At 43.0% G+C, this 16,436-nt stretch overlaps 1 protein-coding gene across 1 annotated transcript; it reads right to left on the bottom strand.

Annotated features, from left to right (window-relative positions):
* Positions 1 to 128: 128 nt before the first annotated feature.
* On the bottom strand, positions 129 to 16,344 carry FUCA1 (alpha-L-fucosidase 1). Its single transcript, XM_004465403.4, has 8 exons — positions 15,867 to 16,344; positions 13,620 to 13,754; positions 10,027 to 10,164; positions 8,318 to 8,423; positions 4,204 to 4,404; positions 2,520 to 2,707; positions 1,294 to 1,393; positions 129 to 1,045 (listed from the first exon to the last, which is right to left on the bottom strand). Exons 1-8 carry the CDS (start codon positions 16,274 to 16,276, stop codon positions 905 to 907), a joined length of 1,419 nt encoding a protein of 472 aa, XP_004465460.2. The 5' UTR covers positions 16,277 to 16,344; the 3' UTR covers positions 129 to 904.
* Between the last annotated feature and the right edge of the window lie 92 nt (positions 16,345 to 16,436).

The raw sequence follows: 16,436 nt of genomic DNA, 5'->3' as shown, positions 1-16,436 counted from the left end.
TGCTATATAAAGACTTCTAACTACATCTGTAAAATAAAAAGATATCAGAAACCTGATTAGATCTGTAACAAAGAGGCAGAATTGGCAGTGAACTTAGAAGAATGGTACTGGAAGTCATGAGCAGAAAAGACAAAGTAATTACATTCTTTATTCTATATTAAAGAGACTTGGTAGGCCTTTTTTTCCCCTTAGTTAAAAACAAAAAAACAAAAACAAAAAAACCCCAGAAACTGATTAAAAACCTATAAACAGTCCAAATTGAAGTTAGGAAAAGAAAGCTACAACTTGTTCTTTGATAGAAATGACTTGACATATAAATTTATTAGATCACATTTTAAAAGGCACAGGGCAGAATCACATTCATTTTCTTAATACTATTGCTGTAAACAGATTGAATTTAAGGGCTCTCAGTTTGCTTTGGAAACTTCTGAAGAATAGACCATTCATAGCCTAGGAAAGCTTCTTCCCTCTCCTCTAGGCTCTCTGCCCTTTGGTGTGGTGTAAGTGGGGACAGCTGATGCTAAATAAATAGTAAGTGGTTGAGATTGCAAAATTGGTCAATCTCTTCCCATAGGCAACAGAGTAACTAAGTAGATTAACAAACACCAAGAGTGGAGGGAAGTTTCCGATGCAGATAATCTCCAAAATTAGGAATGGATGAACTCAGAGCTTAACTGTTTAGTCCCTTCTTTTGACCAGAGGGAGGTTGGCTAGGAATGGATCTCAGATCCTTGGTCCACTAGAGGCAAAAGTGCAATGTATTCGGTTCCTTTGATTAAAATGTGTTAGAAAAGTTTTCTCTGGTGGCGAAGAGAAGTCACTTTATTACAATGATGGAACTATAAGAGGAAAATCAAAGCAGCAAACAGTAGGCAGTGTTTCCTTTCCTCTTGAACCCAACTGATCACTCCACGTCTGTCAGCCTGACAGTCCAAGCAAACTCAACTGGGACAGCAGAAGGTGGTAAATAGGGCAGGTAAATGAGGAGGCCTTGAACCGGATCTCTGGACCACTTCAGATATCCTCCAATTCCCAGCATCACTGCCTGCAGAAAGCAAAAGGGGATGCGGGAAAACGGGAAAAAAACCAAAACATTAACAAGGACAGAATGCAGGCTGCAGGTGGGCGGGGGGGGGGGGGGGGGGGCCTTCATGCTGGCCAAGGGCAGATAGTCTAAAAGGAGAATAAATTAAATAAGGGAGAAACATGGCAAGGGATGGAAGAAGTAATGAAGGCTTGCCTATTTCTTTAGAAGAGGTTACATCTTAGAAAGGATTGGCTGAGACTCCTTACCTTTGTAGATAAGGTAGTTATGGGGGATTGAAGAGTTAAGACTCCATTATCTGGCCAGTGCAGAAAAATGGCATAAACAATGGGTCCTTTTGAGGTATACCTGGGAAAAGAGAAACATGATCATCAAAGACCCCTGGCTTGTGAGCCTGACACACAATCTTAGACATTCCCCTTTCTATTCTCCACCAATTCCAGGATGTTGAGTCTGTCACTGCTACTGGGAAGCACTAATAACTTGATCCCAATTAAGGTCTATGGGAAAGCAGCAGCCTTTCAAACTCTTTCTGGAGATCTCTTCCATCTTATTTCTCTATGGGGTTATTAAGTCTTCTTTAAAAATTATTTAACTTCCACTAGTTATTTCACATAGAAGCCATTTACCTTATTATTCAAATCTTTTTTCATCTCCAAATCCATGTGAAAGGAAATCCACAGAAGATATAATAAAGGAAAGATAAAATAAAGATAAATCTGTTCTGAAATTTCACTGTATTTAGAGAGAAGAGGATGAAAATCACTAAATAGAAACTCAGCCAAAACCGAGGGATTAACCCATTTCCCCTGATCCAAAGACCTAGGCTCTCTGGTAATAACTGCAGTTGCTTTCTACTGAGCACTTACTACATGCCTGGCGCTGTGCCAGGGGCTTTACATACAGTATCTCATTTAATCCTCACAAGAGCTCTATGAGGTTAAGTATTGTCACCTCATTTGGCAGTTGAAACACTGAGGCCCAAGAACAATAACTAGAGCTAAAATTCTGACTGAATCATGGCTTCTCTACTTACTAGCTTTGTGATTCTAGGCAAGTTATATTACTGCTCTGTCCTCCGTCTTCTCACTTGTAACATGAGGATAACAACAGGATCCATGAGGGGATAAAATGAGTGGAGAGCACTTCGAAGAGGGCCTGGTACATTGTTAAGTGTGATGCAAGCATTAGCTCTTACTATTTTTAGATGGAAGGGTAACAATCTCAACTAAATTGGCTGATGCTACTTTGTAGTTCCTTCTCTTCTCACCAAGCCCAGTGTCTCCCCAACTAGTCCAAGATATTCTGGTGGTTTAAGACACAACTGAACAGGCACACAAATTTTATAGCAAAAGAGCAGCTCTGGGCTTCAAGACAACTTCCAGCCTGGCCTGTCACACTGTGGACCCAAGGAGATCACAGTTCAGGATGGGCCACAGTCCCATTCCTGCAAACCAGAGAAGACAAGACTCACCATACAGTCTCATTCTTATCCGTCTGCACCCTCCAGGGTTTAGAGGCATAGATAGCCTCCCCGTTGACGCTCAGCCACTTCCCCACAGCAAGGAGCCTTTCTTGGAAGATGGGAACAATCACTCCATCTTTAGTTGGTCCAATGTTGAGAAGATAGTTGCCTCCCAAACTTACTGTCCGAACCAGTTCCTGGAGAGAGCAGAAACAATGAAGGCCCAGCTCTGAATGCCCAGCCTGGCATAACGCTTAGAACACAAGAGTGTTCAGAGAAGAAAAAGAATCTAGGGAAACGGACTTTGGCCCAGTGGTTAGGGCGTCCGTCTACCACATGGGAGGTCCGCGGTTCAAACCCCGGGCCTCCTTGACCCGTGTGGAGCTGGCCATGCGCAGCGCTGATGCGCGCAAGGAGTGCCGTGCCACACAAGGGTGTCCCCCGCGTGGGGGAGCCCCACGTGCAAGGAGTGCGCCCGTGAGGAAAGCCGCCCAGCGTGAAAAGAAAGAGCAGCCTGCCCAGGAATGGCACCGCCCACACTTCCCGTGCCGCTGATGACAACAGAAGCGGACAAAGAAACAAGACGCAGCAAATAGACACCAAGAACAGACAACCAGGGGAGGGGGGGAAATTAAATAAATAAATAAATCTTAAAAAAAAAAAAAAAAAAGAATCTAGGGCACATTCCTTTGCTTTGTGAATATCCTTTATCTTTTTAAAAATAGTATTTTAACTTTTGTCATTAGAAAAGCAAAACAGGCTCATATGATAAAACAGAAAAACCCATGTTACTAGATGGAGAAATACTTTAACTCAAATTATAGGGGGAGATGATTATGGGCAAAAAAGGCAATTAGAATCTGAGGTGAGACTGTACTTCCTGAGGTGCCAGGGGCAGTGGTCATGTGTCAGAAGTAAGTGTGAGCAGGGACGCTGGACAGAAAGCACCTGGCAGTAAGGGATTGCGTGGCGTGATACAGAAAGATCACAGGGAACAGACGGGAGATTTTGAGCAGCTGCAGTGCAGACTTTGGGGAGATGAAGGGATAGGAAGAATTTCAGGCCACTCTAATGTGTGATGGGCTGTATAAACTCACATACTGGGGAGAACATGCTGTAAACAGACATGTTCTTCAAGACTTCTGGGGTGGAATTTGTGTGAAGTCAACAGGTGCACTTGAAGGCAGCCCAGTAAAACTAAGAACACATACGGAAATTTTAAAAAGCAGAAATTCATAATAGTACCTCAAAGACACCACCATTAACATTCGATGTTTCCTTCTAGTCTTTTCCCTATGTGGTTAATTTTACATAGTTTTGATGATGCTGATAATACGCTAACTTATTTTTCCACTCATCCCTCTAAGCATTAACCCATATTACATTCATAAACATTTCAATGGGTAAGAAAGATTTCCAAATCCACTTAATTACTAATACATCTTTATGGTTGTAAGAAATTGAAACAGCCCATGTGTCCAATTGAAAATAATCCTGGAAAGAATTTTCTGCATGTAAAAGTTTGTTCTGTAATTATAATTATTTCCTTAGGACAGATTTCTATTAACATGTTCAATAACTCTGAAGGAGTCTATCAACTTACACTTCCAGCCAGAGTGCTTCTATTGCTCTTAGTTATAAGGCTGGGTTTAGATAAGAAGTTCAAAAACAACTAAGTCAGAAGTGCCCTCACCGAAATGATTTCCGAGCTATTTGTGATGTCGGACATTTCCATGTCCCGACGATAGCCCCAGGACATCTTGTCAATGGAGGTGCACATCTCCCACTTGTGGCTGGGCAAACTCTCCGGCTTGAATTTATCTTGACAGTTGTAGTATCCTCCATGGTGACAGGAGCAGTTCTGACCCCATCGGTCATTTACCACCACCTCATCCTAAAGGAGGAGAGCGCTGAGTCATCAGAGGTAAAAACACTTAGCTTCCTTCATGAAGGTGTTTTAATAAATTAAGAGTCTTTTTGGAAGCAAGGAAAAGACTTAGTCTAGACAGTGGTTCTCAACTAGGGGTAATTTTGCCCACCCCCCACGCCCCCGGGGGAACATTTGGCAAATCTGGAGACTTTGTGGCTGTCACACTGGGGTGATGCTCCTGGTGTCTAGTGGGTACAGGCCAGGATTCCACTCAGCACCCCACTGTGCACTGGCCTGCTCCCCACAACAAAGAATGATCTGGCCCCAAACGTCCATGGTGCACAAGCTCAGAAATCCTCACCTAGCGGCATATCACGTCAGGGGTGGGAGAGCCTCTTTTAAAGGTCATCTAGCAACCCACTTATTCCACTAGAAGAGAAATGGAGACTGACAGAGGAGAGGACTTGCTGAGATCACACCCCTGGGCAGTGGGAAACCTGGGACTATGAGTCAGGCATCTGAGCCCAACTCAGGACACTTTTCACCACATAACACTGACCTTCTTTACCTGGGCAAAGAAAAGTCTGCAAAGGTTTTTTCCTTCTTTAAGGTTTAGCTGAACTATGAGAAATCATTACATGGAATATCTTAATGTAAATGTTTAAAAATAACAGGGTGGTCAATATAAGGTAATAACTGAAAACACTTTCAACTCATGCCAGCAGACAGGAAATTAAAATTTCTATTTCTTGCTGGTATTTGGGTTATTTCCATTGCTAAGGAAGCTCGTCCTACAACTAAGAGTGCCAAAGCAAAACCAAAGAATACTGATTACGTTTGTAGCTGAGTTTGATCCAATGTCCTGTACTCAACTTGCAATGCCTAAACAGCACAGATCCAGACCTGGCTCTGGCATCTACTAGCCAGGGGCCTTAGGGAGGTGACCTCACCTCTTTAAGCTCCAGTTACCTTACCTATTAAAAAAAAAAGGAAAGGAAAAAAGGAAACACTCACTGCAGAGGGTTTTTGAAAGGAATAAAAGTGACAGTGTACCTGGATCCTAGCCAAAGGGCTGGCCCTTCACCCACCCCTTCATTCTCAGAAGCCTCTGTCGATTCTACCCCCTGTGTACTGAGCCCTTCCAGGCAGACACTGCCTGGAACTTCTTTATACCTGCAGTCTCTAAAGCAGCACCCTGGCCATCTTATCTTCAGGCCAAAGCCTGCAGCCTGAAAAGAGCTCAGGACTCACCTCTGTAAGTCTGTTGGCTGGTTTATCACCCTTATTGTGTGTCTTTCTCTTCAGACTGTGAGTTCTTTGAGGATGGAAACCATGTTATTCTGCCCTGCATCCCCAGGGCCCAGCCAGGGCATGCCACAGAGCAGGCTTTCAACAAAGCCTTGCAGAAGCCAGGGAGAGCATACATCCCTATCTGTCTGCACAACCAGCATGTAAGCAGGTGGAAACAACCTCAGAAGGAAAAGTGAACTGCCTTGATTGCTCTGGAATTATCAAGCAATGCCAGGAAGCCTCAAGGCCCCTGCTTAGCTGCGCTTTTTAAAGAGCATCCAGGATACTATTTTCATACTTTCTTCCAACCCTATATCTTTGCCTACTCTTTTTTGCTTTTTGCAATGCTCCTTAGTAATGGACGTTTGTTTATAAACCCACACAGCAAATGGCCTGACTCCACCAGTCCACATCTTGAGCACATCTGCAAAAGCTACTTTGGAGAAAAAGTTAAAAAAAAAAAAAAAAACGATTAGGGAAGTGGATGTGGATCAAGTGATTGAGCTCCTGCCTACCACATGGGAGGTCCCAGGTTCAGTGCCTGGTACCTCCTAAAGATGAGCAAGACAGTGAGCTGATTGATGGGCAGGTGTGGTAAGCTGATGCAACAAGATGACGCAACAAGAGAAATGAGGAAAACATAATAAGAGACACAACAAAGCAGGGAGCAGAGGTGGCTCAGGCAAGTAGGCGCCTCCCCCATTGGAGGTCCTGGGTTCGGTTCCTGATGCCTCCTGAAAAAAGACCAGCACACAACAAAGACAAACAACGAGAGGTTAGGGAGAAATAAATAAATAAAATAAAATAAACCTTAAAAAAAAAAAATCATCAATCTTAATCCTTGGTTCAGCATCCACCCATTTATTCTATAACTATTTATGGAGCAACTACTCTGAGGCTCATACTGTGACAGGTATCCAAGGTAGACAAAACAAAATTCTTGCCCTCAAAAAGCCACCAGAGGAGAGAGGGACCTGGACAATTATAGTATGAACTTATAGCAGAATTAACACCTAGGGGTTAACAGAAACAAAGGACAGTGACCAGGAGAGAGTGGAGGACTTGGCCATGCAGGTACTGCAGACAGAAGGAGCAGTAAGGACAAGCGACTGTTTCTCCTGATGACTAAAACACCCACCCTTATGCCTGGTTGAGACTGCTGTGCAATCTGGGTGCACTGACTACAAAGGGGAGACCAGAACATGTTGAAGCCTGGAAGCAGCAGGAAATTAGAGTGGGAGCCATTATCCCAGAGTCTCTGTCCCTGCCTCATTTACTTCTAAGCTGGCTTAAGTTTACCATCTGGCTATGGCTTTAAACAAAAGTAACCAGGGAAGTGGATGTAGCTCAATTGATTGGGCTCCCATCTACAATATGGGAGGCGCTGCGTTTGTGTCCCAGGGCCTCCTTGTGAAGGCGGGCTCGCCCACGCCCATGGAGAGCTGACGGCCCATGCCCGCAGAGAGCTGGCGCAGCAAGATGACCCAACAAAGGGAGACACGCAGACAGAGAAGAACATAGAGCAAATGGACACGGAGAGCAGACAGTGAGCAAGCAGCAAGGGAGGGGGATAAATAAAATAAATCTTTAAAATAAAATTTAAAAAAGTAACCAAATCTCTTTGAGAAATACCTTCCTAGCATGAGCACAATACTAAAAGAGCCCTCTTTTCTAACTTATGTTCTACCCAGTAACCATGGGTAGAACAGGGTCTGCAGAGCCACCCCCGCCCCCCCCCCCCCCGCCATGGGAGGACCCTCAGGGAGAAAAATGGCGAGTAGCTAGGGGTCCCTGCACATCCACAGGGCACAGAAAACCACTCTTAAAATGTCTTTATTTATCACTTAGGATCTCTTTCCCTTTCTCTTCCTTCCTGTTTTCCAAATTTAGTAATAGTAACCCAATAAACTCCTTAGCAGTGTATGAATCTACCAAGGTACCTCAGTTCAAACTGGCTTTAACTTAGATCTTTTTTTAAAACTCCTCAACAAATTTAGAAAATATAAAATTTTTGAAATTTTCTATGGCGAAGACAGACTTCTGCTACTTTGTAAGTGTACACTGAGATACAAACATAAATGTGCAGCTCTTATGCACTAATAGTTTTGATTATGGGAAGGGGGATTAGGGGTTGGCAAAATTCTCTCAAGAATTTGATATAAGGAAATGAACCTAACCCTTGAGAGTTCAATATATAATCAACACAGAATTTAAGAGGTCATAGACACAGAGAGAGAAGACAACTGCAGGGGAAGGGGAGAGAAATTAAAAAAAAACAACGGTGATAGACATTTGCATTTTATTCCTATCGCTTATTTTCAAGTTTTTTTTGTGTATTAATTTTTTAGGAAGTTTTCCCACTTACAGTATTTGCTTAATAGAATTTATTTCATTTCCCCTATGGGTGGTCTGAGAGTTCTACACACTGTTTCTATTCTACTGCTTAAATTTAACCATAGTTAAACCTATGTTTGTTAACATCAAGAAACCCAGAGGAAACCTTTAACATCCACTGAGCCCCCTTTTCTCACCACCCAGTGTTAATATTACTATTTATCATTACTGTTGTTATTACTCAAGATCTTAGCTCCTTGGACTTTTCTTTCCTCAGACAAATAATTAAGAAATAAGGCATTTAACCACATACCTTGACGGGGCTGTCATTATAGAGCCAAGAGAGAAAACTGGTAGAGTTCCAGTAAGTATCAGGGCATTCCCACTCTCCATCAGACCAAATCAGGTCTGGTTTGTACCTGAAAGTCAGAAGATTGGGACAAAGTTTATTATCTGAATCCACTTACAGTAAAGTCTTGTGGACTTATTCTTGCAACAAATATTTGAAAACTAATCTTTCCCCATTTTTAAAGTACCGTACAATGACCACAATATAGAAAATAAGGAAAATTAAAAAGACAAAAACAACAAAAAGCCACTTTGCTAACAAAACATAATACTTTAGTAACAGCAAAAAACCACAGCACTTTGGTATGTTTTCTCCCTGTCTTTTTCTTTATGCCTTTTTAGGAAATGGCATGGTAATTAGTGTATACAATTCGGTTTCCCACCAGCAACTCATTCTAATTAAAACAGTGGTGATTCCAGAATGACAGGATTAGAGTTTCTGCTTCTAAGACGTGTTGAGAATTTGAACTTTTCTTCCAAATGTGTTTTTTTGACAACTACTCCACATTTCTACTGTAAAGGGTCAACAGATTCAACTCAAGCTCAGTTGTACCCTTCACACATTATTACTCAGAGTGCTATAAGGTAGGAATTATTATTCCCATTTTAGAGGGTGAGAATCTGAGGCTCTAAGTGACAAAGCTTGAAAGTAACAGGAACTGTAACTCACGTGCAAACCTGCCAACATCAAATCCTATGCTATGCTCAGTAACTGGGATAGCGAGGAGACTCTAGGGAAAAAAGGTTGCCTGTCTAAGTGGCAAGATGTAACACAGTCTGTTTTACTGTGTACAAGAAACTGTACTGGGCACTTTATATTCATTACCTCATTATTTCTCATAACTCTATGGTTTATTATTATTCGCATTTCACAGATAAAGTCTGGAAAGATAAGTAGTTATATAGCCACTAAGAAAAAAAGAACTGGGATTTTCAAATCAGTACTGTCTGCCTCCAAGCTTCTGCTGGTCTCTTGACAGCTATACTATCTCCTTGGAAAAATCACCTGGATAAAATCTGGGTGGTAGGAAATTTTTTTGGTCTAAAATGAGAGTTCAGGCAGAGATGGCTGCCTGGTAAGCTTTATGGGTCTGTCATCCTCAATTAGCCCACAGATGCTGGAAGGGCAAATTACAGATAAAACATGGTGAAGCTTAGTGACAAATCCCAAAGTGAAAGTCATCGTTTTAAGAAAAATAATAATATCCTTGCCTGGTATACATTAGGCACTGTGCCAAGTACTTTTCACATTTATTCTGAGCCCTAACAAATGCACTATCCCCACTTTACAGAGCAAGAATCTGAGGCTCAGAGGGGTGATCTGTTTAAGGTGACAAAACTGTAAGTAATGAGAGCTGGAATGCAGTTACAATTCTGCCTGATGCCAAATTCTGTGGAGTGTCATTAGCTTTCCTTGCCTCTCTCCAAGGTTCTGACAAAGGGAACAGCATATAAGGGGGGACCTGAACTTCTGACTTATTCTTAGACTGGTTTTTGTTTGATTGTTTGGATTTATAAAGGAAACATGGCTGCATTAGGAGTTTTTAAAAGTAGGAGAAAAACACAACACATATTTCACCTCCATACAACCACCACTTTTATCATTTTGGTAATAATAAAACCAGTATCCTATAGGAGCTCTGATTTCATTGATATATCACTTCTGTTTCTTACCTGTAAACTAAGTCATACAGCTCTGGCATTGTTTTTGCACTGACAAAATGCTGTGTTTTGCAGCCATTTTTCTTGTCAAGTAGGTAGAGTGGATGGAACCATTCTAAGAGTGAGTGATAGAGCCCATAGCGTATGTTCCTTAAACACAAAAACAGGACAGTAACTGTTAGTCAGCAAAAAAAGAAAAAAGAAAAGAAAAAAAAAAAAGGAGAGATTTTAAGGAAAACCAGTTCTAATATTTTCACATCTCAATGAAACTCACACATACGGGTGGGGAGTAAGGGGTGGGATTCAAAAACCATTTCCTCAAATTATCTATCATTCATTTAAGCAAAAAAGAAAAAAAGAAAATATTTTGCTAATACACATAACCTCATTTTTATACATAAATATTTTAACACCAAAAAGTCATTTTAAGTCAATTATCTCAACATTTGACGTATAGTACTACTTTTTAAAAACTTTTAAAAAACTCTAGGGGAGAGGATGTAGCTGAGTACTTGAACGCCTGCTTCCCATGTACAAGCTCCTGGGTTCAATCCCTGGTACCTCCTTAAAAAACAAATAAATAAACAAACTCTAGGAGCAGACGTGGTTCAAGCAGTTGTGTGTCTGCCTCCCACATAAGAGGTCCTGGGTTTGGTTCCTGGTGCCTTCTAAAGAAAAAGAACAAACAAACAACAAGCAAAACAATGAACAAAGAGATGAGGGAGCCAACTTGGGGGAACTGATATGGCTTGGTGGTTGAGCGCTGGTCTCTCGCATATGCAGTTTTAGGATCAGTCTGTGATCCCAGTACCTCAAAAAAAACCAACAACAACTCTAGAGTATAGGTTGCTAAGAGACAGAAGGTGGGTTGAGTTGTTTAATGTCTGTAGAAGTTTTAACAAGGTTTACGTAAAAGTGTGGAAATGAATAGAATTGATGGTAACACATTATAGTGAGTATAACTAACACTTAACACTGCTGGTTTACAAATGTGATTGTGGCTGAAAGGGATAGTCTGTGGATACAAATGTCAATTGAAAGCAAACTAGAGAATAATTTAGGTACCATATAACTGATTTTGGTGGATGAAGACTGGTCAATAAGATAAATATAAGAATGTTCTTCTTTTACAAAAGTGTTAAGAATGTGGTGATATATAGGAAAATTACAACTCATGTAACTTCTGGACAATAGTTAACAGTATTATTGTAATATTTTTGCAGCAATGGCACAGAAGATATATCAATTCTAAGGGACAATGACAGGGGGATATAAGGAGGAATGGGATTTTTCCTTTCGGAGTAATGAAAACCCCATTACTGAGGAGTGACAGTAATGGAGAGGTGATGACAGCACAACTCTGGTGAAAATGAGAGCCACTGAGTGTACATTTGAATGGACTGTACAAGGCACAGGACTGTGTGACACAGGGAATCCTGTGGTGGAAGAAAGACTGTGATTAACAGAAAAAATATGAAAATGTTCTGTCATGAACGATAACAAATATATTAATGAAATACTAAAAGAAGGTGTTAATGATCAGGTGGATGGGGGAAATACATCAAATATAAGAATGACATACTTCAATAAAAAATTTTTATGAAAAAGAAAAAAACGTTATCTGTGTCAATTATAAAGATATAAATTGTAGAAAAATTGGAAAAAAGAGCCAAGTATAAAGAAAAAAATATCCAAAATTCTATCACTCAGAAATAATCATTAGTAACATTTTCCATACAGATGAAATTAATGAATATAGCTAATTGTTTTATTTATTTAAGAGTTATTGCGAGTTCTTAACACATCCAAAATGAAACATGGTTAAAGGACCTATTTTCAGTAGCGCTGATTTTGAGTAAAGAATGGTAAGTGTTACAGAAACACTGTAATAGACGTTAAGAAGTAAGGATAACACTGTAATGGCACAGATGAGGCAGAAAGAATTGAAGTTAGGTATCTCATCATTTGACTCAGGGACTAAAAGAATAAAAAGGTAAAACAGTAGTTCCTAAAGCAAAGATCAATTCAACATCTCAGATCTACAGCAGAACTGTTAGCAAAACACGTCATTGGAAAACTGAGTTTTGGACAGGTGATGGAAGTAAGAAAACTTTTTCTCGAAACACCAGGTAGTATTTTAGGCTTTGCAGGCCATGCAGTCTCAATCACAACTACTCAATTCTGAAGCTGTAGCTTGAAAGCTATCACAGACAATGTATAAATGAATGGGCATGGCTGTGCTCCAATCAAACTTTATTTACATAAAAGGCAGCTGGCCTACCCCTGACCAAATCACAATAGAGCTGAAGTTGGCCATGGCACAACTACTACTTTTCCTCCTTCCTGGCAAATATAATCAGGGATGTAGGGTCCACAAATTCCAGCTCTGCCACTTCCTAGCTCTTTGATCTTGGGAAGTTACTTCCTATAAAGTAACAAATATTAGGGAACATTAATTAGAATCTTAATCAGGTGCTTCCTGACCTTTTTTTTTTCCCTGTCACTGCCCTTTCAGGCCCCTACTGGATCTACCACTTAGCCAAATGTTCACTAAACGCCTGCAATGCTCTGTGCTGATGGCTAAAGAGGACATAAATTTGAGACAGCCAGTCGCTGGCCTCCATCAGAGACAGGACCCAGTATGGAAAACGCCCTGGGGGATGCTTCACCGATTGCAGATGGAGCTCTGTGGTCTGTGCAGGGCACCTTCCACCTAACTAGCCACAGCCATGAACTCCTCTGTTGCTGTCACCGTTGGCCATGTCAAAACTGCTAAGCTTCAGAGACTGCTAACTTTTTTCTTGTTTTGAAATTTAATAAGGGGAAAGTAGTTTGCTCAAGGCCATATAGCCAGTAAGAAAAAAGAACTGGGATTTCTTTTAATTGCTTTCTTTTAATGGGTATCCAATATATAAACTCAATGCACAAAGCTTCCTTCCAAATGCTCTTTTCTCAGACCTCTGCACCATTTGTTTCTGCACCAATACTCTTCCTAACCATCATTTGTTATCTTTAGGTGATCTGAGGGGACACAGATGTCCCAAACCTGTGTGAATAACAGCTTTAGAAGTCTTCAGTTGGTTTTCTATTTGTTGGGAGCATTAGAATTCCTAAGACTTCTTGACTACTCTGTGCTTGACAAAATGACACAGCAGATAAAATTGCTATCAAGGTCTTTTATTTATTTTATTTTATTATTATTTTTTAGGAGGCACTGGGGATTGAACCCAGGACCTTATACATGGGAAGCAGGTGCTCAAACCACTGAGCTACACCTGCTCCCCAAGGTCTATTAGCTAATTGTACAGGGAGAAGCTGTAGGAGCTGTACATTAGCTTCCCTCTATTTGTTAACAGTTAAGTGATCCACAAGAAGTTATTTAAAGAAATGACTCTAAATGTATTTAATTATTTATTTACTTTTTATTGGAAGTTGTGGGTTTACAGACACTGCTAATTTGAAAGCCAGAAACTCTTCTAATGACCTCAATTACTTCCTAAAATGCAAACATAGAAAACACACACAAGTGTAGAGAAGGAATGGAACACGGGCCGGCTAAATCAAAATAGATAGAGATGATAGCGAAACCATCCACAGGCACACACCTCTTCCGGAGAGCTGTTCCTAACTCAGCAACCAAATCTCGATGGGGCCCCAGGTCTTGCGAGTTCCAGTTCCAAGACACGGGACTTGGCCAGTTTGTGAAGCCTTCATGATGCTTGGTGGTCAGGACTACATACCTGTGGACATGAAACTCACATGAGCAAAGCCGTGGGCCGGTGGCTTTCAGTGTGAACTTGCCCAGCATACCAGGGCCTTTTAAAACGGTTGGGAGAACTCGACCATAGGAAATGTATTTTGCTGAGGTCACAACTCCCTTTAGGGATTTGTTCGGGAGTGGCAGCAAACAGCCCTTCATTTGCAGCCAAGAAGGTCTGGAGGGAAGGAAGGAATAGGTAGGGGAAAAGAAGTATATCTTAGTCTCTCATTCTTCAACCCTTCAACATAATTACTTTTTTGTGTGTTTTTTTGTTCGTTTGTTTTTTGCCCTTGCCATGAAGTTGAAAAAGATCTCTACTAGAAATAGCGTGGCAGATAATAGAAAATTAAGTTGTTTGCTTTACCAAGACTGTATGAATTGCCTTTACATAGGTGACAAAGGATCACAGGTGCTAGGGAGAAGAAGTACACTTTGAAATTAACAACAATATCATTCATTTGCTTTTATGGCAGAAAAACAGATAATGACAACACATGATACTTAAGTCACTGGCTGGTATGGGGAAGTCCAGGGCTTTAAAAAAAGAATGATCTACCAAAACAATCATGTGACTGATGTGGTCTGAGAAAAAGCTTTTATGCAAAAGCCTGAAACAATTATCATAAATTTAAGACATTTTAGGGCTTGTCAGCTTTGCGCAGGGATGTGTTAGGGATGGTACACGTTTCCTACCAAGGGCCAAAGAGTATTTTAGGCCTTGTGGGTCACATTCATCTCCGTGACATATTCTTTGTTTTGTTGTTTTTACACCACTTTAAACATGTAGAAACCATTCTTATCTCACAAGCCCAAGAACAGGCAGAGGGCCCATCCTAATGGCCATAGTTGGCAGACTTCTGGTGTAATAGAAAGGAACATCACCTTGAGTCTAGGGCATTAGGTCCTTTCCTCTCTCTGGTCCAGTCACCTTGTCCCTAAAATAAGGGGTCTAAACAGAGGATGTCTCCCAGACTTTATTTCACTTAACATACGGGTCTCTAGGGTCACTAGAAGTTAGAGAACACTGTCTCTAATTATTCAAGACTTAGCTTCCCATACTTTTAAGTGGCAACACTAAATGTCAGTTATAATTTCTCTTTAGTACAAGAGAAACTGAAATTAGAATCCCGAAGATGAATGAGGAACCAAAGTGCGGGTGGACGACTGCTGAAGCCAGGAGCTGGGGAAACCTGGCTGCCTCCACTCTCACTCTCCGCCAACCCACCTGCCTCCCAGGCTCCAAACAAACCCACCAGGAGGCTGAGTAACCCTCCCCGAACTCCACAACACACTGCCCCAAGGCTTACTCCTCCAAGACTGACTCCCTTCAACAGCCTCATCCTCCAACACGAGTCTCTGACCCCCACCTCGGCCAACACGCTCTGCTTTCAGTTCTCTGAACCAACTGCCTGCTAGCTCCAAGAGCTCTCAAAACTGTTCAAACCTTTCCTGACCACTTTGTCTGTGCAAGGCACAAAAAGCCGATGAATGAGAATCTGCACAGCTCCCTGAATACACTACACCTGCACACCACACCTCCTTTGCCTCCCTTTCCACCGTTGAGATATTAGAGCTGGAAGAACCGGAAGGAAGGGGGCTGCAGGGATGTGGAGTGACGTGTTCAAGGGGAGTTCTCAGTTGAGCTAGGACTAGAATCCGTGAACTGGTACCCGACGTCGGCGTAGCTAAAGCCGGGCGGTAGTTGTCGCTCTTGAAGCGCTGGTAGTGCGGCCGCCCCTAGCATTTCCAGAGCCACCAGAACCACCTGCCTGTCCCAGACCGCTGGTTTAAAATCCTGGCTGTCCTGTCGGGCTGGAAGGGACCTCCGGTGCCACCTAGCTCAGGGAGACAGGTGTAGACTGTCCCCTGCATCCTGAGACCTTTATTTTCTAATCCCCGACCAGATGCACCTTCTCCTTGCTTCCCAACGTGTTATGACAAGCTCTGACAACGTCTGCATCCTTCAGGCGGCAGACCCAGGACCTGGGGTCAGCGGACAGCGGAGTGACCGCGCCGCCCCGCGCTGTTCCCAGCTGCCTCCGCCCCCAGCCGGGGAAGGGGCGCTGCCGCCCACCCGCGCGTCGACACTCACTGCGCCCCCGCGGCCTTGAAGAGGTCGGCCCAGTCTTCCGGCTGGAAGAAGCCGGCCGTGAACTGCGGCCCGAAGTCGGCGTAGCTGAAGCCGGGCGGGTAGTTGTCGCTCATGAAGCGCCGGTACTGGGGTAGGCCTTCGCCCTTCCAGTGCCACCAGAACCACTCGCTGCCCCAGGCCGGCACCGAGAACACGCCCCAGTGCACGAACACCCCGAACTTGGCCTTGTCGAACCAGCCAGGCAGCGGCCGGGAGTCCAGGCTCGGCCAGTCCGGGGTGTAGCGGTGCCGAGTCCCGAGCCGCCGCCGCCCCCCGCCCTTCGACTCGGCCTCGCCGGGCACGGGCGGCAGCAGCGCCGCCAGCAGCAGCAGCAGCAGCAGCAGCGGGGCGCTCCCCGCCGGCGGCCACATCTCGGGCTCGCAGAGCGGCCTCCGCCGCCCGCTCTCAACGCGCAGGTGCGGGGCGCGCGGTCTCCGCCCACTCTAACTAATGATTGGCTGCGAGGGAAGCCGCGTCAACCCTTACCCCCAGGCTACCGAGTCGCTTCGCCTCGGGGTCGACCTTCCTGTA

The sequence above is a fragment of the Dasypus novemcinctus genome, chromosome 9 (genome assembly GCF_030445035.2).
Source record: "Dasypus novemcinctus isolate mDasNov1 chromosome 9, mDasNov1.1.hap2, whole genome shotgun sequence".
Lineage (NCBI taxonomy): Eukaryota > Metazoa > Chordata > Mammalia > Cingulata > Dasypodidae > Dasypus > Dasypus novemcinctus.
Note: the sequence above shows the minus strand (reverse complement) of the source record. Positions and strands in the feature narration are given on the sequence as shown.